The following is a 27,694-nucleotide window of genomic DNA, read 5'->3' as shown; positions in this document are numbered from 1 at the left end:
TTTCTATGTTGCCATGCCAATCCAGTAAGTGCTGGAGAGTCACTGCACCATAATATCTCACTATTCATATGCTAATTTCTACGCCTTTGAAGGCCGCCCCTTATCTCTATGCATTTGACAGTTTTTCACAGCTAAAGGGCATTAGTTAATGTGTGCCATAAAGATAACATTGTGCTCATGCTCATGGAGTTATTTATAAAAGGGCACTGATTGGCTAAAATGCAAGTCTGTCAAAAGAACTAAAATAACGGGGCAGTCTGCAGAGACTTAGATGCAAAGTAATCACAGAGGTTAAAGGTACATTAATATAGCCGTGTTGGTTATGCCAAACTGGAGAATGGGTAATAAAGGGATTATCTATCTTTTTAAACCATAAAAATTCTGGAGTAGACTGTCTTTCATACAACGATGATGGTTATGCAAAGCTGGGGAATGGGTAATAAAGGAATTTACATGATGGTGCCTTTTAAAAGTGATTCAGAGTACCTATAAAAATAGGACTATAAAGCACCACATGAACATTTCTTATGTGTAAAAACAAATACATTTTACCTAAAACGTCCTCAGTAGCTACATACTATTGTAGAGAACCTTTTATTATTTTTTTATTTTTATTTAAACACCTAGTTCAGCTGCTTGACCCAGGAAAAAGGCATCTAAGCTAAGGAGCCAGCTAATTGTTGCTTCAGACACTGGACAGCACTTGTCTATTGGTGGGTGATTTTATCCACCAATTGGCAAGAACAACCCAGGTTGTTCACCAAAAATTAGCCAGCATCTAAACTTACATTCTTGCTTTCCAAATAAAGATACCAAGAGAATAAAGAACATTTTATAATAGGAGTAAATTAGAAAGTTGCTTAAAATTGCATGCTCTATCTGAATCACGAAAGAAACATTTGGTTTCAGTGTCCCTTTAAAGAAGTTTACTATGAAAGTTTGCAAGATCATAGTAAACTTGTGAAATTATGGTGAAATCTCATGAGATTACAGTAAAGCATTAGTGTAGGCTTATAAAAATAGTTAAATCCTTTCAAAAGGATACACAAAAGTGCAATCTCCTTTACAGTGAACATTTCACAAATAACCTTTGAAGAGTTATTAAAGTGTTGTTATGATGCGGCTGACTGTTATGCACACAAAAGAAGGTAAGAGAATATTATATTGTAAAATAAGGCAACAGATATCCTAAGGCTTTATAGTACAACATTTAAAAATTGCATTGCGTTACATTTTTCACCAGAGGATTTTCAGCATTGTGCAGTAAGGAAATGCAAAAAAAAAATGCTTTTTAAGGGGTGGTAAAGTTACACTTTCATTATTTAAGAAAGAACATGTAGTGTTAAATAATTAATTTACTTACCATTATCAATTGTGGTTAATTCTTTAGGTATCATTTGTTGGAGAGTAGGCTCAGGAGCAGTGCATTTCAGCTCCAGAGCTTTCCTAGGCATGCTTTTCTGCAAAGGATAGTAAGAAAATGTGATAAACGTAAATTCCAATTAAAAGTAAAATTTCATGTTCTATCTGGATCATGAAAGTTTTTAATTTTAATTTACCTTCCCTTTAAAATATTACCTCACTTTTTAGGAGTGAAATGGTAGAGCATAGTTCCTTAATACAACTGGAAGTTTTTTATTCATTTTTTTTTTCTTCCAGAAAATCTTGTGCCAAACATTTTCCTGGAGCTTTTCTTTGTTCTGCAGTTGCTCACATCAAGAGGGCCTTCCTCTTCTGATGATGGGGGCAGTGATCTTGATATCAAAAGAGGATTCAAAGGTAAGCTGGTTAAGCGGAGTAAAAATGCCCCTTAGTAATTGCTCATTTTTACTGTACGTTTAAAAGCATATAAATATGCTACCCAATATTCACATTTTTTCCATCAAATGTTTAAAAACCACACTAAAATGTGAAAAAAATATATAAAATATAAAGGGATATGAAACCCATTTTTTCTTTCAGAATTCAAATAGAGCATACAAGTTTAATTAACTTTCTAGCGTACTGTTAGGAGCAGGCCCTTTTTTTTTGTTGAGCACCTACATTAGCCACCATTTAACAGCGCTACCCAGGGGGCTTAAGAAAAAAATGGTCTGGCTCATAAGCTTACATTCCCCCTTAAAAAAAAAAAATAAAAAGAAAAGATATCAAGAGAATGAAGAAAAATGTATAATAGGAGTAAATTAGAACGTTGCTTAAAATTGTATGCTCTATCTGAATCCATATAAGGAAACAAATTGAGTTTCATATCCCTTTAAGGTGTGGTTTAGCTAGAAACATCAAAAAAGGTCACTAGTTTGGTTTATTAGCGGTAAAACAGAAAATATAAGCCAAACATAGAACAGATGTCATCAAAATTTTGTAAGATAAATTTACTGTTTGTTTTTAGATGCTGTGGAGCAACAACATTTTCAAAGCGTACACAACTGTGTATACTTTGCTGTGCTGGTTCTTGATTTTCAGTTTCCGTAAGTAGCTTTGTTTTGTGAAGAGGTTACTTTGTTTTCAGTATGATTTAGAGGTTATATATTGGACTGAAAAGGTGCATGAGACAAAAAGTTGTTATAGAAAAAATCTATATGGTATCGCATATATGCTTTTGATAATCTTGCCTGGCTGGCAAAATGTTCTGAGAAGATAACTGGTGTTACACTCTCCATCAAACTGTATTTAGGACCCAGGGCTCATTGTTGAAATGGCTTCTACAGGGAATAAAGAAAGTACTACTTTATTCCCTGTAGAAGCCAATTCAACAATGAGCCCTACAATACAGTTTGATGGACAGTGTAACACCAGTTTTCTACTCAGAACATTTTGCCAGCCAGGTGGCATTATGGAGTAGCTGAGTGCGAGCATTGTCATTTTATAACCTTTTCTGTTACTTATAAATTTTAGTAAAGCTATCCAAAAATAAATAAATAAATAATTAATTGCATAATTTCAAGTAAATTTATTTAATATAATTTGTGAAACCAACATTGATTTTTTTTTGTGTAATATTTGCTAAATTTAACTTAAAGGGACACTGAAACCAATTTTAAGCAACTTTATAATTTACTCCTATTTTTTCTTCGTTCTCTTGCTATCTTTATTTGAAAAAGAAGGCACCTAAGCTAAGGAGCCAGACAATTTTTGGTTCAGACTCTGGACAGCAATTGTTTATTCGTGGGTGAATTTATCCACCAATCAGCAAGAAGAACCCAGGTTGTTGACCAAAAATGGGCCAGCATCTAAACTTATTCTTGCTTTTCAAATAAAGATATAAAGATAATGTAAATTAGAAAGTTGCTTAAAATTGCATGCTCTTATCTGAATCGCGAAATAAAAAATTTGGGTTCAGTGTCACTTTAACCCCTTTGTGACCAGACCACTTTTCCATTTGTTGACTGTTTGGGACCAGGGCTATTTTTACATTTCTGTGGTGTTTGTGTTTTGCAGTAATTTTCCTCTTACTCATTTACTGTATCCACACATTATATACTGTTTTTCTCGCCATTAAATGGACTTTCTACAGATATCATTATTTTCATCATATCTTATAATTTACTATAAAAATAAATAAATATATATGATGAAAAAATGGAAAAAAAAAACACACTTTTTCTAACTGACCCCCAAAATCTGTTACACATCTACAACCACCAAAAAAAGACCCATGCTAAATAGTTTCTAAATTTTGTCCTGAGTTTAGAAATACCCAATGTTTACATGTTCTTTGCTTTTTTTACAAGTTATAGGGCAATAAATACAAGTAACACTTTACTATTTCCAAACCATTTTTTTTCACAATTAGCAATAGTTACATTGGAACACTGATATCTGTCAGGAATCCCTGAATATCCCTTGACATTTGTATGTATGTATGTGTGTGTGTGTGTATATATATATATATATATATATATATATATATATATGTGTATATATATATATTTAGAAGACAACCCAAAGTATTGATTTAGGCCCATTTTGGTATATTTAATGCCACCATTTCACCGTCAAATGCGATCAAATAAAAAAAAAAAAAGTTCACGTTTTCACAAACTTTAGGTTTCTCACTGAAATTATTTACAAACAGCTTGTGCAATTATGGCACAAATTGTTGTAAATGCTTCTCTGGGATCCCCTTTGTTCAGAATTAGCAGACATATATGGCTTTGGCATTTCTTCTTGGTAATTAGAAGGCACCTAAATGCTGCTGCGCACCTCACATGTATTATGCCTACCAGTGAAGGGGTTAATTAGGTATCTTGTAGGGTTAATTTCCTTCTTAATATGAGGAGAGTCCACGGCATCATTCATTACTGTTGGGAAATACTGAACCTGGCCACCAGGAGGAGGCAAAGACACCCCAGCCAAAGGCTCAAATACTCCCCCTACTTCCCTCATATCCCAGTCATTCTTTGCCTTTCGTCACAGGAGGTTGGCAGAAAAGTGTCAAGATTTTGAGTAGTTCCTTATGAGGGGTATCTGCCCTTCAAAATGGGACTGGAGTTTTAAGTAGTCTTATCAGCCTCTCAGTGAGAGCACTGACAAATGTTAGTCTGGGGATGCAGGGAGAGTCTTTCTGCGAATCCATCCAGACTCTTATTAACAGCTCCTGACCTAAGCAATAAGTGTTGACGAGGTTCACTGCCTGCTTCCATTACTCAAGTTCATGTCCGGAGCGATGCTACAAGACTGTCTAACTTGAGAGTTCCTCGGCAAAGATTCCGTTAAAATCGTTTCATTTTTTATACACATATGATAACGCAAGAAGACAGGGTCACAGTGTGGCTCCTTTTATCTGTATGGAATCAAGGGTTAATATCTTCGGAGGTGGATTATTGAACAGGGGGATTGATCACATAATTTATGATTATGCTGCGACATGTGTGAGATGAGTCTCAGGCAGATGTTGGAACATACAGGTTTTCACTTTCGTTTTTGTAAGCTGTGCAGGCTGAAAGGGCTTGGCACGCTTTTTCCTTTGCGCACCACCTGACCGGGTGTGGTCACACCGTTTCCTCTTTTCTGATGTGCAGTTTATCGGAGAAGCAGCAGTTTCTCTGTTTTTGGCCTGGGTCATAGGAGGTGGTGAGTGTGCCCCAGCCATTGGGGGTATAAAGGTGCCGTTTTTTCTTAGTAATCAATAGTCTGCTTTGTTATTGCAAGCTATTGAGGATTCTGATGCGTTACCTAAGTCTAATGCCTGTCTATATTGTGAGGAGACCGTGGTATACCCGCCTGCTTAATTATGTTCCACATGCCTTGATAATGTAATCATGTCAAAGAAAGTTAATATGTTTAGTACCACTGAGCCGTCCACCTCTGAGGAGTCTCCGTCCCGTGAGGTGCGCAGCCTGCAGTCATCTCCTAATACACATGCAGCTTCCCGTAGCACTCCTAAGCCTCCATCTGGAGGGGCCCCTTTTACCGCCAGACTTTACTGAGCAGTTACAAACGGCAGTGTCTGCGGCCTTTACCTCGCCCTGCTAAGCGCAAGCGAAAGGTAAAATATTGCTATCCTTCCCAGTGGTCATCTACTAGATTATTGGATTTATCTCATACAAGATTATCCGCTGATGAAGACGTCTGATACTTCAGAGGATGCTCTTTCTGGGTCGGAATCTGCTGCCTCTAAGCCTCCAGCTGCGGAGAAACCAGACTTTAGATTTAGGATTGAACATTTACGCTTTCTACTAAAGGAAGTTTTGGCTACTTTAGAGGTCCCAGAGCATAAATTGCCTGAGAAACCTTTGATTCCTAAATTAGATATGCTCTACGAGGACAGGGTTGTACCACAGACTTTCCCGGTTCCCGTAAAGATGGCGAACATTATTTAGAATGAATGGGAAAGAATTGGTTCTTCATTTTCCCCTTCTTCCTTTAAAAAATGATTCCCTGTTCTGGACTCTCAATTGGAGTTGTGGGGTTCCATCCCCAAAGTGGATGGTGCTATCTCCACACTTGCTAAGCGTACTACTATCCCACTTGAGGATAGTTTGTCGTTTAAAGAGCCCATGGATAAGAAGATAGAAACTCTGTTAAGAAAGATGTTTCAACATACGGGATATTTGTTTCAACCGGCAGCGGCTGTTGCTGGAGCAGCTACCTACTGGTGTGACTCCTCATCTGAGTTGATCGAGGTGGAGAGTCCCCTCGACGTAATCCAGGAAAGAATGAAGGCCTTAAGGGTGGCTAATTCTTTTATTTGTGATGCAAATATGCAGATTATTCACCTAAATGCTAAGGCCTTCAGGTTTTTCTGTTCAAGCCTACAGGGCACTCTGGCTGAAGTCCTGGTCTGCCGACATGACTTCGAAGTCAAGGCGACTTTCCCTCCCATTTAAGGCAAAGATTCTATTTGGTCCAAGCCTGGACTCAATTATCTCCACGGTTATTAGGATTAGAAGAACAAACCTAAAGGACAAGGTCCTAATTTTTCGTTCCTTTCGTTTGCATAAATCCCAACGTCGGCAGCCCTCCACAAAGCCAGAGCAATCCAAGAGGACTTTGAAGCTGGCTCAGTCCTGGAATAAGTCCAAGCAAAACAAGAAGCCTGCCAAGACAATGTCGGCATGAAGGGGGGGCCACCGATCGTGCTATAGATCTAGTAGGGGGCAGACTATCGCTCTTTTCGGGTGCTAGCTTTGGGGACGTGCAAGAACCGTGGGTCCTGGAGGTCATCGCTCAGGGATACAGGATAGGTTTCAAGTCTCATCCACCCAGGGGGAGATTCCTCTTGTCAAAGCTGTCTTTAAGGCCAGAAAAAAGAGAAGCCTTTCTGGGGTGCGTGAGGAATCTCTCCTCCCTGGGAGTCATTGTGCCGGTACCTCTTGCAGAAAGAGGTCTAGGATACTACCCAAACCTTTTTGTGGTCCCAAAGAAGGAGGGAGCTTTGTTTAATGTGCTTAAACAAAATACTATCTGTCCCCTCGTTCAAGATGGAGACAATAAGGTCCATCTTTCCCTTAGTTCAGGAAGGACAGTTCATGACCATGATAGATCTGAAGGATGCTTACCTTCACGTTCCAATACACAAGGAACACTTCAAGTTCCTAAGATTTGCGTTTCTGGACCAGCACTTCCAGTTTATTGCACTTCCGTTTGGTCTAGCTACTGCTCCAAGAGTTTTTACGAAGGTTCTAAGGGCTCTGCTTGCGGTGGCCAGAACCAGAGGTATAGCAGAAGCACCATACTTGGTATACTAGGTATAGCAGTAGCACCACACATCCTGTCGTCTGGCAGAAGACCATTCAAAGCTCTTTTATTTCTTCTTTGAACTCATGGATGGAAGATAAACTTACAAAAGAGTTGTCTTGTTCCCAGTACCAGGGTGGAATTCCTGGGTACTATAATAAACTCCATATCCATGAGGATATTCCTTACAGGCCAGAGACGTTGCAAGCTAACTTCCGCTTGTCTTGCTCTCCAGAGGCCCTCTGTTGCTCAGTGTATGGAGGTGATTGGTTTTATGGTGTCCAGCATGGACATAATTTCTTTTGCTAGATTCCATCTCAGACCTCTACAGCGTGCATGCTGTGACAGTGGAACGGCGATCATTCGGATCGGTCTCAACAGTTTTCTCTGGACAACCGGTCGAGAGAATTGCTCTCTTGGTGGCTCTGTCCAGATCGCCTGTCCGAAAGGGACATCCTTCTTGAGACCATCCTGGGAGATTGACTACGGACGCAAGTTTATCAGGATGGAGAGCCGTTTGGGGTGCCAGGATGGCACAGGGCCTGTGGAATCTCTCCTCCTGATCAACGTTTTGGAAGTTCAAGTGATCTTCTATGCTCTGAAGGCTTGGCCTCTTCTGGGTTCGTCCCATTTTTTCAGATTCCAATCAGACAACATAACCTCGCTGGCTTACATCAACCATCAGGGGGGAACAAAGAGCTCCCTATCAATGGGGGAAGTATCTCAGATTCTGGAATGGACGTAGGCCCACAACTGCTTGCTGTCAGCGATCCACATTCCGGGTGTGGACAACTGGGAAGCAGATTTCCTCAGCGGACAATCCTTTCATCCGGGGGATGGTCTCTCCATCCCGAGGTGTGTTTGGAGATTTGCGACAGATGGGGGACTCTGGAGAAAGATCTCATGGCGTCCTGGCTCAATTCCAAGTTACCCAGAATATTGGTCGCGGTCCAGGGATCCTCAGGCGGAGCTAATAGATGCACTATAGCAGTGCCTTGGAGGTGCAACCTAATTTTAAATTTTTCCACCATTACCACTTCTCCCTCGTGTAGTGCCCTGCATCAAGCAGGAGCAATCATCCGTGATACTGATTGCTCCATCGTGGCCGTGAAGGATGTGGTTCGCAGACCTGGTGGGGATGTCCTCATCTCCTCCATGGAAGTTACTTTGTCTCAGGGATCTGCTGGAACAGGGTCCCTTTGTTCATCAAAATCTAGATTATCTGAGGCTTACTGCGTGGGGTTTGAAGCTTAGTTTTATCTAAGAGAGGTTTCTCTGAGAGGGTTATTAACACTCTCATTCAGGCTCGTAAGCCTGTTACTCGTCGCATCTAATATAAGGTGTGGAGAGCTTACTTGTTCTGGTGTGAAGAGCAGGGTTTTGCTGGCATAAGGTCAAGACTGCTAGGATTCTTTCCTTTCTCCAGGAAGATCTGGAGAAGGACCTGCGGGGACAGATTTCGTCCCTTTCTGTTTTGCTGCACAAGAGGATCGCTGAACTCCGACGTGCAATCTTTCGTTAAGGCTCTGATCAGGATCAGACCTGTGTTTAGATCTAACGCTTCACCTTGGTGTTTGAATCTTGTTAAGTTTTTACAACGGGCTCCATGTGAGCCTATGCATCCGGTTGACATTAAATTGTTGTCCTGGAAGGTTCTTTTTCTATTTGTTATTGCGTCGGCACGCAGAGTTTCTGAAATGGCGGCCTTGCAATGTGAGCCTCCTTACCTGGTGTTTCACACAGATAAGGCTGTCCTACGTACCCGCTTGGGTTTTCTTTCTAAGGTGCTGTCTGATCGTAACATCAATCAGGAGATTGTGGTTCCTTCCTTGTATTCTAATCCTCCTCCTTCGAAGGAACGTTTAATTCATAATCTGGATGTTCGAGCTTTGAAGTTTTTTTAGCTTCAAGCTACTAAGGATTTTAGACAAACTTTGCCCTCCTTTTTTTTTTTTGTTCTCTACTCTGGGAAGCGTAAGGGTCTGAAGGCCACTTTACTTCCTTATCTTTTTGGTTGTGGAGTGTTATTCGCTTAGTTTACGAGTCATCTGGACTTAAACCTCCTCAAAGGATTACGGCTCATTCCACTAGAGCCGTGGCTTCCTCTTGGGCCTTCAAGAACGAGGCCTCAATGGATCAGATTTGTAAGGCGGCTACCTGGTGGACCTTACTTTTTCAAAATTCTACAAATTTGACATTTTTGCTTCAGCTGCTTTTGGGAGAAAGGTTTTTCAGGCTGTGGTGCCCTCAGATTAGGGTCCGCATTTTCTTTACCACTCCCGTTATCATTCAGTGTCCTCTAGAGCAGTGTTTTTCAACCACTGTGCCGTGGCACACTAGTGTGCCATGAGCGATCCTCAGGTGTGACATATTTTTTAAACTTTGCTTGTTTTTTACTCCCAGTGCAGGGGTAGTTTGTAGGAGGCATGGCATAAAAGCACAATACATACAGTATGTGTGTGTGTGTATATATATATATATATATATATATATATATATATATATATATAGTATTAGGCTACAATGTGTGATTTTTTTAAAATTTTGGGATGGTGGTGTGCCACAGGATTTTTTAATGTAAAAAAAGTGTGCCACGGCAAAAAAAAGGTTAAAAATCACTGCTCTAGAGCTTGGGTATATTTTACCCAACAGTAAGGGATGATGCCGTGGACTCTCCTTATATTAAGAAGGAAAACATAAATTATGCTTACCTGATAATTTAATTTCCTTCTGTATGAGTAGAGTCCATGACCCCTGCCGTATACTCCAATGGGCGAACCAAAATTATTTTTTTCTCTTCCAGCACCATTTATACCATGATATTTCTCCTACTGTTCCTTGTTCCCTTGGCAGAATGACTGGGATATGAGGGAAGTAGGGGGAGTATTTAAAGGGACAGTCTAGGCCAAAATAAACTTTCATGATTCAGATAGGGCATGTAATTTTAAACAATTTTCCAATTTACTTTTATCACCAATTTTGCTTTGTTCTCTTGGTATTCTTAGTTGAAAGCTTAACCTAGGAGGTTCATATGCTAATTTCTTAGACCTTGAAGGCCACCTCTTTTCAGAATGCATTTTAACACTAGAGGGTGTTAGTTCATGTATTTCATATAGATAACACTGTGCTCGTGCACATGAAGTTATCTGGGAGCAGGCACTGATTGGCTAAACTGCAAGTCTGTCAAAAGAACTAAAATAAAGGGGCAGTTTGCAGAGGCTTAGATACAAGACAATCACAGAGGTTAAAAGTATATTAATATAACTGTTGGTTATTCAAAACTGGGGAATGGGTAATAAAGGGATTTTCTATCTTTTAAAACAATAAAAATTCTGGTGTAGACTGTCCCTTTAAGCCTTTGGTTGGGGTGTCTTTACCTCCTCCTGGTGGCCATATTCAGTATTTTCCAACAGTAAGGCATAATGACTCTCCTCACACACAGCGGAAATTAAATGATCAGGTAAGCATAATTTGTTTTTAGCTTTAGTGTAGAGATCAGCCTCCCACCTGACACATTCCACCCCCGATCGCTCTCTTCCCTCCCCCACCCCACAATTCTCCCCGGCATTTTAAATACTGGTAGAAAGTCTGCCAGTACCCAGTTTGCCATATAATTCGTTTTTTTTTTTTTATAAAACCAAATTTTTCTGTAGTGTAGCTGCCCCCCCTCCATAACCTACCCCCCACCCCCTCCATAACTTACCCCCCACCCCCTCCCAGATCCCTTGGATAAAATTTACCTCCCCCCTCCCTCCATCAATTACAATTTTAATGTTTCATAGTGTAGCGCTCCCGCCCCTGTGCGTGCTCCCGGTGCCCCTGCACACGATCCTGCTCCCCTCTGACCTATTTCCCCCAGCGATGGGCCGCCCACCCACCTCCCTGAAATGGCTCCCACCCACCAACGATCGCACCATCGCTTGCCGATGCAGAGAGGGGCCACAGAGTGGCCCTCTCTGCATCAGTGGGTAAAAAAGGTATTGTAGTGATGCCTCAATATTGAGGCATCACTACTATACCTTGAAAGCGATCACGATCGCTTCCACCGCTTAAAACCCCAGAGGACGTGTCAGGCACGTCCTTGGTCCTTAAGGGTATTTTTTTTTGTAGGACGTGCCTGACATGTCCTCGGTTGCCAAGGTGTTAATATATTTTACATTTTAGCTTGGTGGTCAGTAAAATAAGCAGGCTGGTATGTTTATTAAAATTGGTCCTTAGAGAACAATGAACACCATTTAAAGGGACACTAAACCCAAATTTGAATGATTCGGATAGAGCATGCAATTTTAAACAACTTTCTAATTTACTGCTATTATCATTTTCTTTGTTCTTTTGCTATCTTTATTTAAAAAGCAGGAATATAAAGCTTGAGCCGGCCCATTTTTGGTTGATTATTGGTTTGCTAAATGTAGCCACCAAAAAGCAAACTATCCAGGGTGCTCAACCTAAAATGGGCCTGCTCCTAAGCTTTAAATTTCTGCTTTTTAAATAAAGATAGCAAGAGAACGAAGAAAATTTGATGGGAGTAAATTAGAAAGTTGCTTAAAATTGCATTATCTGATTCATTAAAGAAAAAAAATTGCGTTTCGTATCCCTTTTAAGGTTTTAGATGCTATTTTACTCCATTATCTGGTATTTCAGCCATTTCTTCCATTTAATCAGTGGAATCATTATTGATCATTTAGTGCGTCCAGGCTTTGTGAAAAAATGGTGGACAGCTTAAAGGGACAATCTATTTGAACATTTTTATTCTATTAAAAGATAGATAATCCATTTACCTGTTCCCCAGTTTTGCATAACCAACACTGCTATATTAGTACACATTTTACCTCTTTGATTACCTTATATCTAAGCCTCTGCAAACTGCTTCCTTATCTCAGTGCTTGTTACAAACTTGTATTTCAGCCAGTTACTGCTGACTTAAATATCTCCACGGGAGTGAGTACAATGTTATCTATACAGCACACATGAACTAGCACTGTCTAATAAATTGCCCTGAGATAAGAGGCAGCCTTCAAGGGCTTTGGAATTGGCATATGAGCCTACCTAGGATTAACCTTCAACAAAGAATACCAAGAGAAGAGAGCACATTTTATAATAAAGTAAATTGGAAAGTTGTTTAAAATTGCATGGCCTGATTATCTGAATCATGAGTTTAATTTTGATTTTACTGTCCCTTTCAGGAGTTTATTAGATGGTCCCCTAGTCTTGCGAGATTACTATGAGAATTTCTAAGGTAGTTTAAAACTGACACGTTGAGCTTAAAATCTTACGTTCCTTGTTTTGTTGGAATCTACAACAAGCATAGAAGAAAGTTTTCATACTTTAGCTGTGCAAGATTTAACTGAAGATCTACACATTTTGTGCTATTCAGTTGGGGGAAAGGTATGAATTAGTCATACTTAAAGGGACAGTCGACACCAGAATTTTTATTGTTTTAAAAGATAGATAATCCCTTTATTACCCATTCCCCAGTTTTGCATAACCAACAGTTATATTTATATACTTTTTACCTCTGTGATTATCTTGTATCCAAGCCTCTGCAAACTGCCCCTTTATTTCAGTTATTTTGACAGACTTGCAGTTTAGCCAATCAGTGCTGGCTCCCAAGTAACTTCACGTGCATGAGCACAGTGTTATCTATATGAAACACATGAACTAGCACCCTCTAGTGGTGAAAAAACTGTTAAAATGCATTCTGAAAAGAGGTGGCCTTCAAGGTCTAAGAAATTAGCATATTATATATTAATAAACAAAGCAAAATTGGTGATATAAGTAAAGTGGAAAATTGTTTAAAATGACATTCCCTAGCTGAATCATGAAAGTTTATTTTGGACTAGACTGCCCCTTTAAAGGTCCAGTAAAGTAATACTAGGTTGCCAGGGCATTTAAAAATGATGAACTTTCATTTATGAATTGAGACCAGCAGGAAGGGGAAAATGTATTTATAGGAAGTGGAGGAACCTAGTGATTTGTAGAATGTTTGTGTACATTATACTAGGTCTATTTCCTGGAGGGATGTTTTGGGGCAGTCCTTGCTGCCCTTGCCTCACTCTTCCTCACAGTTTCTCTTATCTCAATTTTTCTTTCCTCTTTATTTTTGTTTTCTCTTTTTCCCTCTCTTTATCTATTACTTATCTGCTTTTACTGCCAGCCACTTATTAGGTTTTTATTTCCCAGTGTAATTTCATACTTGGACAAAGGCACCTTGAAAGTCTTGGCTGAATGTGATCGAGTTGGGGAATTTTCTCCCAGTTTGCAGAAACAACTGCTTACAGCATATAAAAAAACAAGTACAGCTAAGGTAAGCATCACCATATTATTATTACTTTTATTTATTTGTATAGGGCCACAAAATTCTGTAGAGAACCTTAAAATGATTTACTAGGCTTTACTTTTTATAGTTAATAATTTGTTAGAGGATTTAAAGGGACAGTCAACACCAGAATTTTTGTTGTTTAAAAAGAAAGATAATCCCTTTATTACCCATTCCCCAGTTTTGCATAACCACCACAGTTGTATAAATACACTTTCTACCTCTGTGATTACCTTGTATCGAAGCCTCTGCAAACTGCCCCCTTATTTCAGTTCTTTTGACAGACTTGCATTTTAGCCAATCAGTGCTCACTCCAGGGTAACTTCATGAGCTCAATGTTATCTATATGAAACACATGAACTAATGCCCTCTACTGGTCAAAATGCAGTCAAATTAGAGGTAGTCATCAAGGTCTAAGAAATTAGCATATGAACCACCTAGAATTTGCTTTCAACGAAGAATAACAAGAGAACAAAGCAAAATTTGTGATAAAAGTTAATTGGAAATTTGATTAAAATTACTTTCCCTATTTAAATCCTGAAGTTTTTTTTTTTTTTTTTGGACTTGACTTTCCCTTTAATTTTATTACTACCGACCCTGCACTACTATGTGTTTAACCCCTGCAAAGCATTTAAACACACAGTAAAAGTAATGCTCGGGACCCAGAGTACTGCTGGTCCTGAGCAAAAACAACCACTGATTGAAACGGCTGCGCTAGTTGTCAGACTCGGCTCTGTAACTAGCACTGCTGATTGGATCAGAGCATGTTGTCGTTTTTTTTTGTTTTTTTTTACTATTATGGCCCTTTAATATTTACAACCTGATGCTTTTTCATTTTTAGAATAGTTTTACAGTCATGTCAGGAAATTACAGGTTTGGTTTTATACCATTAGAAGTAAAGATAGTTCACCTTGCAATACTTTGATAACTATCTATCTCCTATCTAATAGTTGAATTATTTGTTTGGACAACTTCCTCTGCTATACTTTAATGGAAGGAGAAAAATATTAATGACCTTAGAGGACTGTCTATTCCTAAATTGTTATTGATTAAAAAGATAGATAACACCTTTACTACCCATTCCTCAGCTTTGCACAACCAACATTGTTATATTAATATACTTAATAACCTTTAAACCTCAAAATTTCTGCCTGTTTCAAAGCCCCTACATGCCGCAATTATCGCAGGGTGTTTTTATATCTCTTCACAGCAAGACGTTGCTTGTTCATGTGTGCCATATAGATAGCATTGTGCTCACTACCGTGGAGTTACTTATGAGTCACCACTAATTAGCTAAAATGCAAGTCTGTAAATAGCTCTAAGATAAGGGGGGGCAGTCTTCAGAGGCTTAGATACAAGGTAATCAGAGGTAAAACGTATATCAATATAACTGTTTGTTGTGCAAAACTGGGGAATGGGTAATAAAGAGATTATCTTTTTAAACAATACAAATTTTGGACTAGACTGTCCCTTTTTAATAGCAATTTTGAACTAAAACAATTGCATTATAGGATTCACTATCATTTGTACTGCATGCACCTCCCTCCTCACACTTAGCTCCTTGTGCAGATCTACAATTTTAAACAGCATTCCAATTTACTTCTATTATATAATTTGCTTAATTCTTTAGATATCCTCTGTTGAAGAAATAGCAATGCACATGTGTGAGCCAATCACACGAGGCATCCATGTGGAGCACTGAGCCTATCTAGATATGCTTTTCAGCAAAATATATCAAGAGAATGAAGCAGATTGGATAATAAAAGTAAATTAGAAAGTTGTTTAAAATTGTATGCTCTTTCTGAATCCTGAAAGAAAATCTGTTTTATGTTCCTTTAATGCCAAACAATCTTCTATTTTAACTTCTTGAAACTTAAAAGGACCATTAAACACAAAATGTATGCTGCAAGATAATAAATATCATCTTAAAATAATTTTGCAATGCAGCTTTATTTTGTCAAATGATTATGGATTTCCCTGTTCCTAAGAACAAAAGAACCCTAACCAATCAATAATAGGATAATATAGCATGAACTCTGTTTGCACGTGTGCAGTCAATGAAAGAGACTGGGGTAGCCTGTCCTATTCTATTATCTTAAAGGGACAGTATACACTCATTTTCATATAACTGCATGTAATAGACACTACTATAAAGAATAAGATGCACGGATACTGATATAAAAATCCAGTATAAAACTGTTTAAAAACTTACTTAGAAGCTGTCAGTTTGGCTCTGTTGAAAAGGTAGCTGGAAAGCCCACTGCAAGTGGCAAATAAGACACTCCCCCCTCCCCCTTCTTTTGCATATGAAAAGACCCTTTACACAAACAGGAGCAAGCTGGAGAAGGTAGCTGACAGTATTCACATAAAACTTTGGGGCTTGGTTAGGAGTCTGAAAATCAGAGCAATGTTCTTTAAAAATAAGCAAAACTATACATTTATTTAAAAAAAAACTTTATGGGCTATGTAATAGATCATCTACAAAACATGTATGCAAAGAAAAAATGAGTGCATAATGTCCCTTTAAGGTGTCACTGATTTAGCTTAGTTAAGTAGTAAAAATGTATTTAACATGTATTTAAATAAAGACATATATTCATTTTAAATCTTTCTAATATCTAAATATACGTTTATTATATTTCATTGATCTCCACAGAAAATGTTGCCAGACTGGTGTTTGTTTGAAGTAGCTGGGTGGCATTATTTAGTAGCCAGTGGGAGCAGTGTAATATTTTCTAATATATTCTTTCCAGCTATCCACAGCGCAAATCAATTGCATAATTTAACATAAAAGTATTTAATAATTTGTGTAACGAAAATTGAACATTTTTAATAGCTAATTTTAGCTTAAAGAGACAGTTTACTCAAAAAATGTCTCCCCTTAAATGATCCACTTTACCTGCTGGAGTGTATTAAATTGTTTACAAGTATTTCCATTACCCTTATATTGGCATTTGAAATAGATGATTGAGCCTGTAGTATCCTCACCTATTCTGAAAGTTTTTGGTCTCAAGGCCAAGCTGTGTAAACACAGCCAGCAGAAGACATTACACTCCCAGTGGGTTATAGAAGAGATAAGGTAATAAAATGTTAATTTTCCATTGTTCTCTCCAAGTATTGGTGATTGGTTTACGAGCAGATATAAGATAAAGAAGCATGTATATGTACACAATGTGATAAAGTAATGAGCTTTGATTATATCTACAAGCTCAACCCATTTTATTAGTTTGTGGCTTCAAAACACAAAATCAGCTACTTCATATACACATATAACCCATTTTATTAGTTTGTGGCTTCAAAACACAAAATCAGCTACTTCATATACACATATAATCCTTAAAAAAGTAAATCTCATACATTTTATACTCTGCAGCTGGTAAAAAAAGAAATTGGAAACACATTAAGGGAAAAACAATTTTACAGTATACTGTCCCTTTAAAGGGACACTAAACGTTTGAAAAAACTTGCTTAAAATGCTCTATCCATCTTTGATAATGATATTTGTAATTGGCTTTGCTTGTCATATTATTACTGTTCTCTGAATATTATGCTACTAAAATTAATTGAATTCCAAACCCACCGTTATAATCTGTAGTTTGAATAACGTCCTAACTGCGGGAAGTGGTAAACAAATTTTTTTTATTTAAAATACATTTTTTTTTAAAAATCATTGATTTTTATCCCCCCTGATAAACTAGTTTACTGGGAAATTAAATTAAAAACCTACAGAGTGGAACTCTTTTTTATTGCTTACACAATATAAACTGTGAGAGTGCAAATCTGTATAATCTTTGTAATATAAAAGTTAACAATTACTTTTTGTCTTGTATTGTAGGTTTCCCCTGTGATCCCACCCACAATACAGTCTGTGTCTTTTCAGCCTGAAACAGATAACCGCTCTAACTTCCCCAGTGATAGAGAGTTTCACATTTTTAAAAAGCAGAGGTAATTTGTGTTTAATCTGTCTAGCATGTAAACATATATTACAAAACAGTTTAACACTATTGTTGGTTACTAGCCCAATCCATGAAATGCTCAGTGAAGGGGTTGTACTGAAAGAAGATTTTGTTACTTATTATTTGTTGTGTTTTTTTTTATAATGCACGTGCATTTTTTAGTCTGTATGGTCTATGGGTTCATTTAAAAGAATTTCAGATATTTTAAAGTGGCTGTTAAAGGGCCATAATACCCAAATGTTTAAACACTTAAAAGTGATGCAGCATAGCTGTAAAAAGCTGACTAGAAAATATCACCTGAACATCTGTTAAAAAAAAAAAAAAGATATTTTACCTAAAAATTCCTCAGTAGCCACATCCCATTGTAAAGGACTTCTAAGCAACAAATCAGTATGTCTGTCCCGGGACAGCGGAAGGAGCGAGCTTTTGTGCTCACTCGTCTCATTTCCCTATTCAGTGTAAGGAAGTTTACAATGAAATCTCATGAGTTAAGTGAAATCTCATGAGATCACAGTAAAAGAGTTCATGACCTCAGCACTGCTGATGCTGATTGGCTGCTGTTCATTTCTTCATTTTTTTTTTTTTACCTGCAGCTGGGCTGCAACCAAGTATAACTTTTTACACAGCACTTACTCTGGTGAGCTGAGGAGATTGTGAGGTAAAATATCTTCCTTTTTTACATAGAGATGCTCAGGTGATATTTTCCTGTCAGCTTTTTACAGTTATACTGCATCAGTTTCAAGTGATTTAGCATATGAGTATTATGTCCCTTTAATATGCTCCAGTCACTGTGTTGTGATCCTAATATTCCTCTTGCAGCACATAAGGCTGAATTTATCCCGCTGAATTTGAATCCATGACCCTGCAACATGTTAAACATTTTTTCCTTAATCGGTGCAGCAGATCTTTTATATTTGTCCTTAAAGGGATATGAAACCCAAGATGTAGACGGAGCATACAATTTGTAAAAAAGTTTCACATTTTCCTTTATTATCAAATTTGCTTTGTTCCCAGGATGCTCTTTGTTGAAAAGATACCTAGGTAGGTGTTTGGAGCACTACATGGCAGGAAATAGTGCTGCTGGTTAATGCTCTTGCAAATGGATAACGTTCTTGAAAAACTGTTGCCATATAGTGCTCCCGACACGTGCACGCTCCTGAGCTTACGTACCAAGAAAACTTAGGTCTATCTGAATCACAAGATAACAAAAAATGGGGTTTCATATTGCTTTAACTGGCAGTAGCAAAAGAAATGAGATGAACAAAAGTGTACCTCCCTGACTCAGTACAAATGTTGCTGACAAAATCATATTGTTAAATACGTTTTTCTTTTTTTTTTTTGTTTAAATAATTTTTATTGAGGTAAAAGTCATAATACAACACCACTGTGAGACATCAAAATATGCATGAAAACAGATGAAAAAAAAGAAAAACACAATATGCACATTATTAAACACATAAAGTCATTTCTGTTTCATCACAGAGGAATCCAACCAAATGAAAAATAAGCTTAACCTCACTTTTTCAATTTTAGGACAACATAAAATATAAATTTTTAAGACAACATAAAATAAAACATCAAAGCGCTGATGCATAAAAGAGGACAAATGCACAATCTAAATTATTGAGAAATATGCAAGTAGAAACGGAGGTCATAATGAAAACTTAACAAAAGCTTTTCTTTCTACAAATGTTTAAGTGAACAGTGGCATTGGTAGTCATATCTAACCCAATGATTGTGATCCTATAGTTGCAGTCTCCATAACATACCTCCACTATACCAAAAGCTGTGATAGAAATACATTTATGATAAGCTGTCTCTGTTAACGGGATAGCCCCTGTCAAAGATATACATAGCTAGCAGCATGAGATAATAGCATTAATAATCATAAAGAACACCAAGCAGCTATACTAATAACAGTGCAACCTGTCAGTCAGGCACGGGCCCTATACCCGGCAACAGGTGCACTTTGCAGACAGATAAGCATCTGCTGATATTAGTTTGGGCACTACAAATGGAACATACAACTGGAGGTATAGTTTATGATGATACACTAAAGGGACAACTTAATGAGGAAAAGGTTAAGAGCACAAGGAAGCTCCTGCGTGGTGCAATACGCTGTTGAAGTAACTGAAGTTATAACTATACAATAGTGGGATCTAAACCCCTTAGTCTAGAGTCGTAAGTATTGTAAAGCAGCTACAGTACTTTGAATATAGGCACCTCTCTCATTGTCTTGTAGGCACATAAAGCACATTTTAGAGTTAGAATAAATCTTGTACACATATATTAATAGATCATAATGGGCTTAAATATAACCATGCACCCTTATAAAATACAAAAGTATACTAAACAGTAAGTTAACTGCCACATTTACCTAAACACTAAAATAGTAAAGTGGTTAAGAGGTTTATAGGGATTTAAGTGTAATGAACAGCAAAACCTAGATGAACATGAAGGACAGTCCATGGTGGCAATCGTTCCTACAGTATATTAATTCACTCCAGTACGGCTGCATTTATGGGCATTCCATGTTAACACAATGGGGTAGCGGCAAAAAGAAAAACAATGTCCAGTGTGCTCAAATTTTTGCGATATTGTAGGTACGCTGAAAGAGTGTTGTCTTACCCCACACCAACTCTCCACATCTTAAATCCCATATTAGCAGTAGACTAGACAATTCTATATAGAGGGATGTAACATGAACATCCATGTGGCTTGGACGATACAGGACAAAATCTAGCTGTGAGAAGTCTCGGAGAGAGCACCAGGGTGGCCCCTCAACAGCGGAACAACACACCGCCTTACCCCACTCCTGATCTGGCAACAGGTAGAGGAGGAAGCTTATCTTCAGGCAAAGTCGAGCCGCGTGGTGCTGCTGTTTCTCCCTTCAGCTTTGTTAATACTGGCTTTTTCGGGGCATCCAAACTCTGTACGGGTGGAATAACCCGCTCCTCCTTGTAGACCTTGATTACTGTTCCCGCAGCGATCGGCCGCCTCACCGCAGAACTCAGCACAGTAGCCTCCATTACTGCCCCTACATGTCGTCGCTCTTTGGGTCCAGCTTGGGCTGCCATCAGAGGTAGTTGACTCGCTGCTATGCTTGCCTGCTTTTCGGAGCTGTTAGCTGTTATAGCGTTAGGTCTTGGGGTAGTCGCATTCTGCATAGGTCCCCGTGGATCGCTCTGCTGTGCTAGTGGATGCTCACAAAAAAAGGAACGTACCGTTGCTGACAACTCTTCCTCCATCCTAATAAAATGTGCAGTTATAACTTTCTCAATAAGTTCATAAATTTGTGCCGCCATGGTAGATTTATCCAGGTGTTTAAGCCTTCAAAAAACAAGAACAGTGTTCGTGCTTCCAACTAGTATTCCCTTGATAATGGCGTCTAAAGTCGCCAGCCGCGTGGGCCTCTTAAAATTTCAAAACCCGGTTCCAAGCACAATACAAGTTCAAAAGTCACTCTTAACCCTCAAAAGGTGAGACTGTCGCAATATACACAAGGTTCATATACCTTGATGCCATCCAAGTCCAGTTTTAGGCTCTGAAAAGTCCCACAAAGTCAGGAGCTCTGGAAGTGTGCGACCTGCCATGTTGATAGTTAGCTCCGCCCCCAATACGTTTTTCTTTAATGATTCAGATAGACTATAATTTTAAACAACTTTCTAATTTACTTCTATTATCTGTGTTTCATTCTCTTGGTATCATTTGTTGAAGGAGCAGCAATGCACTAATGGTTTCTAACTGAACACATGGGTGAGCCAATCGCAGTCAATATATATACAGTATATGCAGCCACCAATCAGCAGCTAGAACCTAGTTTCTCTGCTGCTCATGAGTTTGCCTAGATAAACCTTTCAGCAAAGGATAACAAGAGAAGGAAGCAAATTAAATAATGTAAGTAAATTAGATAATAGAAGTAAATTGGAAAGTTGTTTAAAATTGTATTCTCTATCTGAATCACAATTTTTTTTTTTTTTGGGTTTCATGTCCCTTTAATGTTTCTTTAAGCTTGTAGGGACAATCCGTCATTAAATGTACATGAAACTCAATTTTTTTTATTATTCAGATAGAGCATGCAATTTTAAACGGTTTTCCAATGTTTACTTTGATCAAATTTTCTTTATTCTTTTTATATCCTTTGTGGAAAAGCAGGGAGGCAAGCTTAGGAGTCTGCAGCACTAGATGACAGCATTTTATTTTTTGCCATGTAGTGCTTGACGTGTGCATGCTCCCTACTAAGTTATTTATTTTATAACCAATGCTATGAGAATGAAGCAAATTTGATAATAGATGTAAATTAGAAACTTTTTTATTTTATGCTCTAAATCACAAAAGAATCAATGTGAGGTTTATGTTCCTTTTAAGAGATTTAAAACCATAATTTAGTGAACTTTTTAGTCTGTTCTCCTTTGAAATGTTTATCTTGTATCACCGTCTCATGCTTCAGAGATATTTTCTATGAGCTGCTCCGTGAGTGGGAAGATAGTCATGAAAAAACAGACTGGAATTTTGAGCGTTGTCTTGGCAATAAGATCAGGTAAAGACTTTTTTTTTTATAAATCAAAAACTACTATTTTACCTGCCTGTAAGTCAAATATTCTCTACCTGTGTGTTTGGTTTTGTGTTCTAAAATGCAAGTAGTCTATTTAAAGCAACAAATGTTTCCTTTCTGATTACAGTACATTACTATTTCATCTTTCTGAGGGTACTATGTACAGTATATAAAAGTATTAAAATGACATAAAACTACCTTTTACAATGCATGTATAGCCTGTATTATGACATCTAAATATTACCTAATTTACATAAGAAATCGTTGTTTACATTTAGTCCCATCCCCTCTCCAAACTGTCCCATGTTACAGATGCAAATATTCCAAAATCCAAGCTATTCTGAGATCCAAACATTTTACGATCTCAAGCATTTTGGATAAAGTTTTTTGTCTACCTGTAATGATTAAAAAAATAAAATAAAACCAGTCTTTGGTATACAGCAGTCAGTAGTTGTGAAATGTATGTAGTCATTTTAAAAATAAAATGAGCCTTCGAGCTAACACACCAATATGATTATTAAAGGAGTGTTAAATTACAGCAGAAGTTTTGTTTTTCCTGCGGGCTTAATATGCCGGTTACAAAACCGTTAAAGGGATAGTAAACACAAATATTTTCTTTCATGGTTCAGATAGAGCATGCAATTTTAAGCAACTTTTTAATTTACTTCTATTATCAATTTTTAGTTGTTCTCTTGGTATCTTTATTTAAAAAACAGGAATGAAAGCTTTGGAGCCGGCTTATTTTTGGTTCAGTACCATGGATAGGGCTTGCTGATTGGTGGCTACTTTTAGCCATTCAATTGTCAAGGGCAACCCAGGTCTGAACCTAAAATAGGCCGGCTTCAAATCTTTTATTGATGCATTTTAATTAACTATATCAAGAGAACGAAGAAAAATTGATAATAGGAGTAAATTTGTAAGTTGCTTAAAATTGCATGCTCTATCTGAACCATGAAAGAAATAATTTGGGTTTACTATCCCTTTAAGCCAGGGCTCGACAAACCTGGGAGCCCACTGGCTTCTAGAATTTAACCCCTGGCTCCTAACATTTTGGGTTATTCTCCATATATCTATATACAAATCCAACTGTCTGGCTCCTAATATTTAAATAGATTAAATAGCAACATTTTAAAGGATACATTTTTATTGTGACTTACACCCAATTTAATTTTTTTTTTTTTTAGGGCCATGATGTTTAATCTGTCAGCTGCTTGTAATCACAGCCATTTTGCCAGACTGTTTCAGAAGCAGCTTGTTCAGGTATATATCTTAAATGATTAGACTGTGACTTAAAGTGAATTTAAACTTTAATGAATCAGTACCCGTTTTTTTTAAAAATACTATTAAAAACGGACACTTTCATTCATGAAATTTTTTTTTTTTTTTTAGTTTAATAGTTTTTATTGAGCATAAAGGAAAATTATAACATACAATAAAGAATAATACAGAGGCACAGACTGTTTCGTGTTTACACATATTATACATTACAATCAACGTTGTTATATTGGGTTAATGACCTGTATCTTTTTGTCCTTTCTGGTTTTTCCAAAGCTCAGTTTTCAATTTTTATTGTAAACATTAACATAATAATAAGTTATAGCTTAACAGGTTAACTATTCATTAGTTATTCATATAACAATTCTTAGATAACTATTTTGATAAGTCTTCTATAGGTGCAAAATGTTAATATCAAGAAAAAAAGTATCAGTAAAGGTATATATGTGGGAGGAGGGAGATAGAGAGGAAGAAGATGGGGGTGGGGGGGGGGAAAGGGGAGGAAAGGAATGGAGTAGGAGGGTCGAGGGGGAGGAGGAGGAGAGAAGGGGGGGGGAAGGGGGGAAGGAGAAAAAAAAAAAACAAAAAAACAAAAAAAAAAAACACAGGTGATTGGGGTAGAAAATTATTCCGTCTAAGGGGGTATAGGTTGTTTAACCATGGCAGGTGGCCATAGATGGATTCCATAGTTCCATCATTGCCTCATGTAGTTCCATTGTACCGTTTTTCATATGTTGATATCTTTCTATCTGAAGCATGGAAGAGACCTGCTCTTTCCAGTGTTCAAGTGAAGGAACTACATTTGATTTCCATCTTTGTGGTATAAGGAGTTTAGCGCTATTTAACATAATATATAGTAGGAGTTTTTTAGGTTTACTACGAATTTTAGGGATGTCTAGGTAGATAAGGATGCCTGGGTCTTTTTGTAATTGGATGTTGAGTTTGGTGTCTATTTCGGAGAATATCCCAGACCAGAAACTCTCCATATCCCTACATGTCCACCAAATATGTACTAAGTCTGCCTCTTCCCCACAACCCCTCCAACATCTGCCGCTACTCTTTTTGTATATATGACGTATTCTGGCTGGTGTAAGGTACCACCTCGCCAGTAATTTAAAATTCATTTCCATTATGTTAGAGGAAATTGTGGCTTCTTTGTTGCATTGTAGGGCATGATCCCATGCCTCCTGGCTGATATCTCTTTCTAGGTCTTTAGCCCATTTGTGGGTGAAGGAAGGATATGCTTTGCCGCTGTTGGTCAGAAGCATGTTGTACAATTTAGATATAGTATGTCTGGGTTGGATTTGTTGGGAACATAAATTTTCGAATCTGGTTAGGGGGCGGTTGAATTCTTCTCTTTTCTTATGTGTTTGAACAAAGTGTGCTAATTGTGTATAAGCGAACCATGGTGGGGGAGGACCCCCTCCAGAGCTTGCCAAGTTTTCCCTTTGTATCAGTTTGCCTCCTTCTAGTATACTTTTTAGGGTGAGTTCTTGTATGTGTGGGGAGGGGTTGTTCGGGGGGGGAAAGCCTATGGTCGGTAAGTCAGGGTTGTTCCTGTATGGCGTCATTGGGGAGAGCATGGTGGAGAGATGATTGGACGTTTTAAGGAGTTTGTCCCATAGTAGGAACAGCTCGCTCCACAGTGGGTATTTTGAGATTTCTATGGGTCTTAGTTTTGGAGTGATCCAAGCCCATATTCCCATATTTTCTGAGTTTAGAATTGTTCTATCAAGTTGGATCCACCGTTTATCTGTTGAGTTATAACACCACTCCACCAGGCGTTGCAGAATTGTTGCGTGTCTGTAGGTTTCTATGTTTGGTACCCCTAGTCCTCCTCTGTGTCTAGGGAGGAACATAGTAGCTTTTGGGATGCGGGGCCTAATTTTTTGCCAAATATATTGTCCTATGATCTCTTGAAGGTTTGATATGTAGTGTCTGGGTAATGGAGAAGGTAGTGTTTGTAATACATACAGAATGCGAGGTAAGATGGTCATTTTTACTACTTGAACTCTACCCAACCATGAGATCTGTTTGTTACTCCAGCTGGATAAATCAGCTGTGATTTGTTCTTGTAGTGGCTTGCAGTTGTGTGTGAATAGGTCTTTTGGGTCTGCCGTCAGATGTATGCCGAGGTATTTCATTTTGTGAGGTTGGACGACCAGGGGACTGTTAGATTTTATTTTGAGTATAGTTTCCAAGGGTGCATTAATGTTTAAAATTTCCGATTTGGAAGCATTTAGATGGAAATTAGAGAATCTACCATATACGCCAAATTCGTCAAGTAGTGTTGTCAAAGAGGTCTCTGAGTTGGTTAGCATAAACAAGATATCGTCGGCGTATAACGCCATTTTATGTTCTGAGTCATTAATTTTGATGCCACTAATCTGGGGGTTTTGCCTAACTTTATGAGCTAATGCTTCCACGGAAAGGGAGAATAGGATTGGGGACAAAGGGCACCCCTGCCTTGTTCCGTTGGTGATCTGGAAGGGATCTGACAGGATGTCGTTAACTCTCACCTTAGCTGTGGGATTAGAGTACAGTGCGAATATCTTGGAAATAAATTTGCTGCTAATGTTCATATGTTGTAGAACAGAGCCGAGAAAGCCCCAATTGACCCTGTCAAAGGCCTTCTCGGCATCTGTAGAGACCAAAATCGTAGGGATCTGTTTGTTTCGAGCATATGAGATTAGTTGGAGTATCCTTAACGTGTTGTCTTTTGCTTCGCGACCTGGTACAAAGCCTACTTGATCAGGGTTCACTAGCTTGGGGAGTATCCTATTAAGTCTGTCCGCAAGTATTTTAGCATAAATTTTTACGTCCGCGTTAAGTAGGGAGATTGGTCTAAAATTTTCAGGTTTTGTGGGCGGTTTACCCGGTTTGGGTAAGACCGTGATGTATGCTTCAAGCATATGCTTGGAGAAGCCGCCCTCTTCATCAATGACATTAAATAATTGTGTGAGATGGGGTGTTAGGTCAGCAGAGTACATTCTGTAATATTTACTGCCGAAACCATCAGGTCCGGGACTCTTTCCTACTGGGGTGTGTTTTATTGCTAGTAAGACTTCCTCGCATGTGATAGGGTGGTCAAGCGATGCTGAATCTGTTGAGTCTAAGTGGGGAAGTTCCAAGTCAGAGACATATTTATGTACGTCGGGAGATCCCTGATACCTATGGTCTTGATTCCTAACATCTGAAGGTTTGGCAATGTTGTATAGAGTTTCATAATATTTTCTAAAGGTTTCTGCTATACTAAAGCTGTCAGTCTTAGTGTGTCCTTTTTTGTCTGTTAAAGTGAGGATATATGATTTTAAGTGTTTACGCTTGAGGGATCTAGCGAGTAAGCGGCCTGCTTTATTCCCATATGTATAAAAGTGCTGTTTAAGTGCTAGAGATTGCTTTTGCTGGTCTAGGTGTAGAAAGTCCCTAACCTTTGTGCGGGCTTGTGATAATAGGTCTAGAAGGGTTGTATCCTCTGGTTTCTGTTTATGAGCTCTTTCTGCCTCTGATAGACTATGTAGCAAATCATTATATTTTTCTCTGTGTAATTTGCGTATTCTGGCTTTGTGTTTAATCAGAATCCCCCTGATCACACATTTGTGTGCTTCCCACCTGTTCACTTCTGAGGTCACATTAGTTTTGTTAATTTGGAAATATTCTGGGATGGCTTTTTCTAGGTCTATTCTGACCAGAGGGTCGTCCAATAAATGATCATCTAGTCGCCATTGGAACGGGGCAAGAGGTGTTTCTGGCCATTCTACTACGCACAAGACTGGTGCGTGGTCTGACCAGGTGATAGGTAGAATTTTAGACATTTTTATTGTGGATAATATTAGTGGGTCCGCAAAGAAATAATCTAATCGGGAGTACACCCCATGGGGGTGAGAAAAAAAGGTGTAGTCTTTTCTAGTCGGGTTAGATAGCCTCCATACGTCATGGACAGCCAAGTCTCTGAGGAGATGGTTAATGCACTTGAGGTCTCTTTTAGGTATAGTAGAACTACCCCCTGATGTATCTAGTTTAGGGTCCATAGGAGTGTTAAAGTCCCCACCCATAATGAGTGGGCCTTTCTTCTGGTCCATTATGTGATTAGTTAGGTGTCTCATGAATGTCTTTTGGTCTTTGTTAGGAAAATAGGTGTTTACAATTGTGATAGGGCGTCCGTATAGTAGCGCATGGATAATAATAAATCTGCCCTCCTGGTCTTTGTCTGTATGTATCGATTGAAATGGTATAGATCCTTTAATTAAAATACCTACACCATTCTTTTTATTAGGGCCAGAGGCAAAGAAGGCGGTGGGGTAGTCTTTGTTGTGCCACTTTGGTTCGTGTCCTTTCCTAAAATGAGATTCTTGCAATAGGACAATATCCCCACCTAATCTATTGAGGTCTTTCAATACAATGTTACGTTTC

General features: G+C 38.2%; 1 protein-coding gene across 1 annotated transcript in view; it reads left to right on the top strand.

Moving 5' to 3' along the window:
• The window catches only part of CDAN1 (codanin 1), a 380,174-nt gene that overhangs the window by 27,751 nt on the left and 324,729 nt on the right, over nt 1–27,694 (top strand). Inside the window, exons 5-10 of the mRNA XM_053711416.1 lie at nt 1,660–1,779; nt 2,390–2,468; nt 13,360–13,483; nt 17,331–17,440; nt 21,902–21,991; nt 23,191–23,266. Coding sequence (XP_053567391.1) covers nt 1,660–1,779; nt 2,390–2,468; nt 13,360–13,483; nt 17,331–17,440; nt 21,902–21,991; nt 23,191–23,266 — 599 coding nt within the window. The remainder of the gene's footprint in view (nt 1–1,659; nt 1,780–2,389; nt 2,469–13,359; nt 13,484–17,330; nt 17,441–21,901; nt 21,992–23,190; nt 23,267–27,694) is intronic.

Source organism: Bombina bombina, chromosome 1, assembly GCF_027579735.1.
Source record: "Bombina bombina isolate aBomBom1 chromosome 1, aBomBom1.pri, whole genome shotgun sequence".
Classification (NCBI taxonomy): Eukaryota; Metazoa; Chordata; class Amphibia; order Anura; family Bombinatoridae; genus Bombina; species Bombina bombina.
Note: the sequence above shows the minus strand (reverse complement) of the source record. Positions and strands in the feature narration are given on the sequence as shown.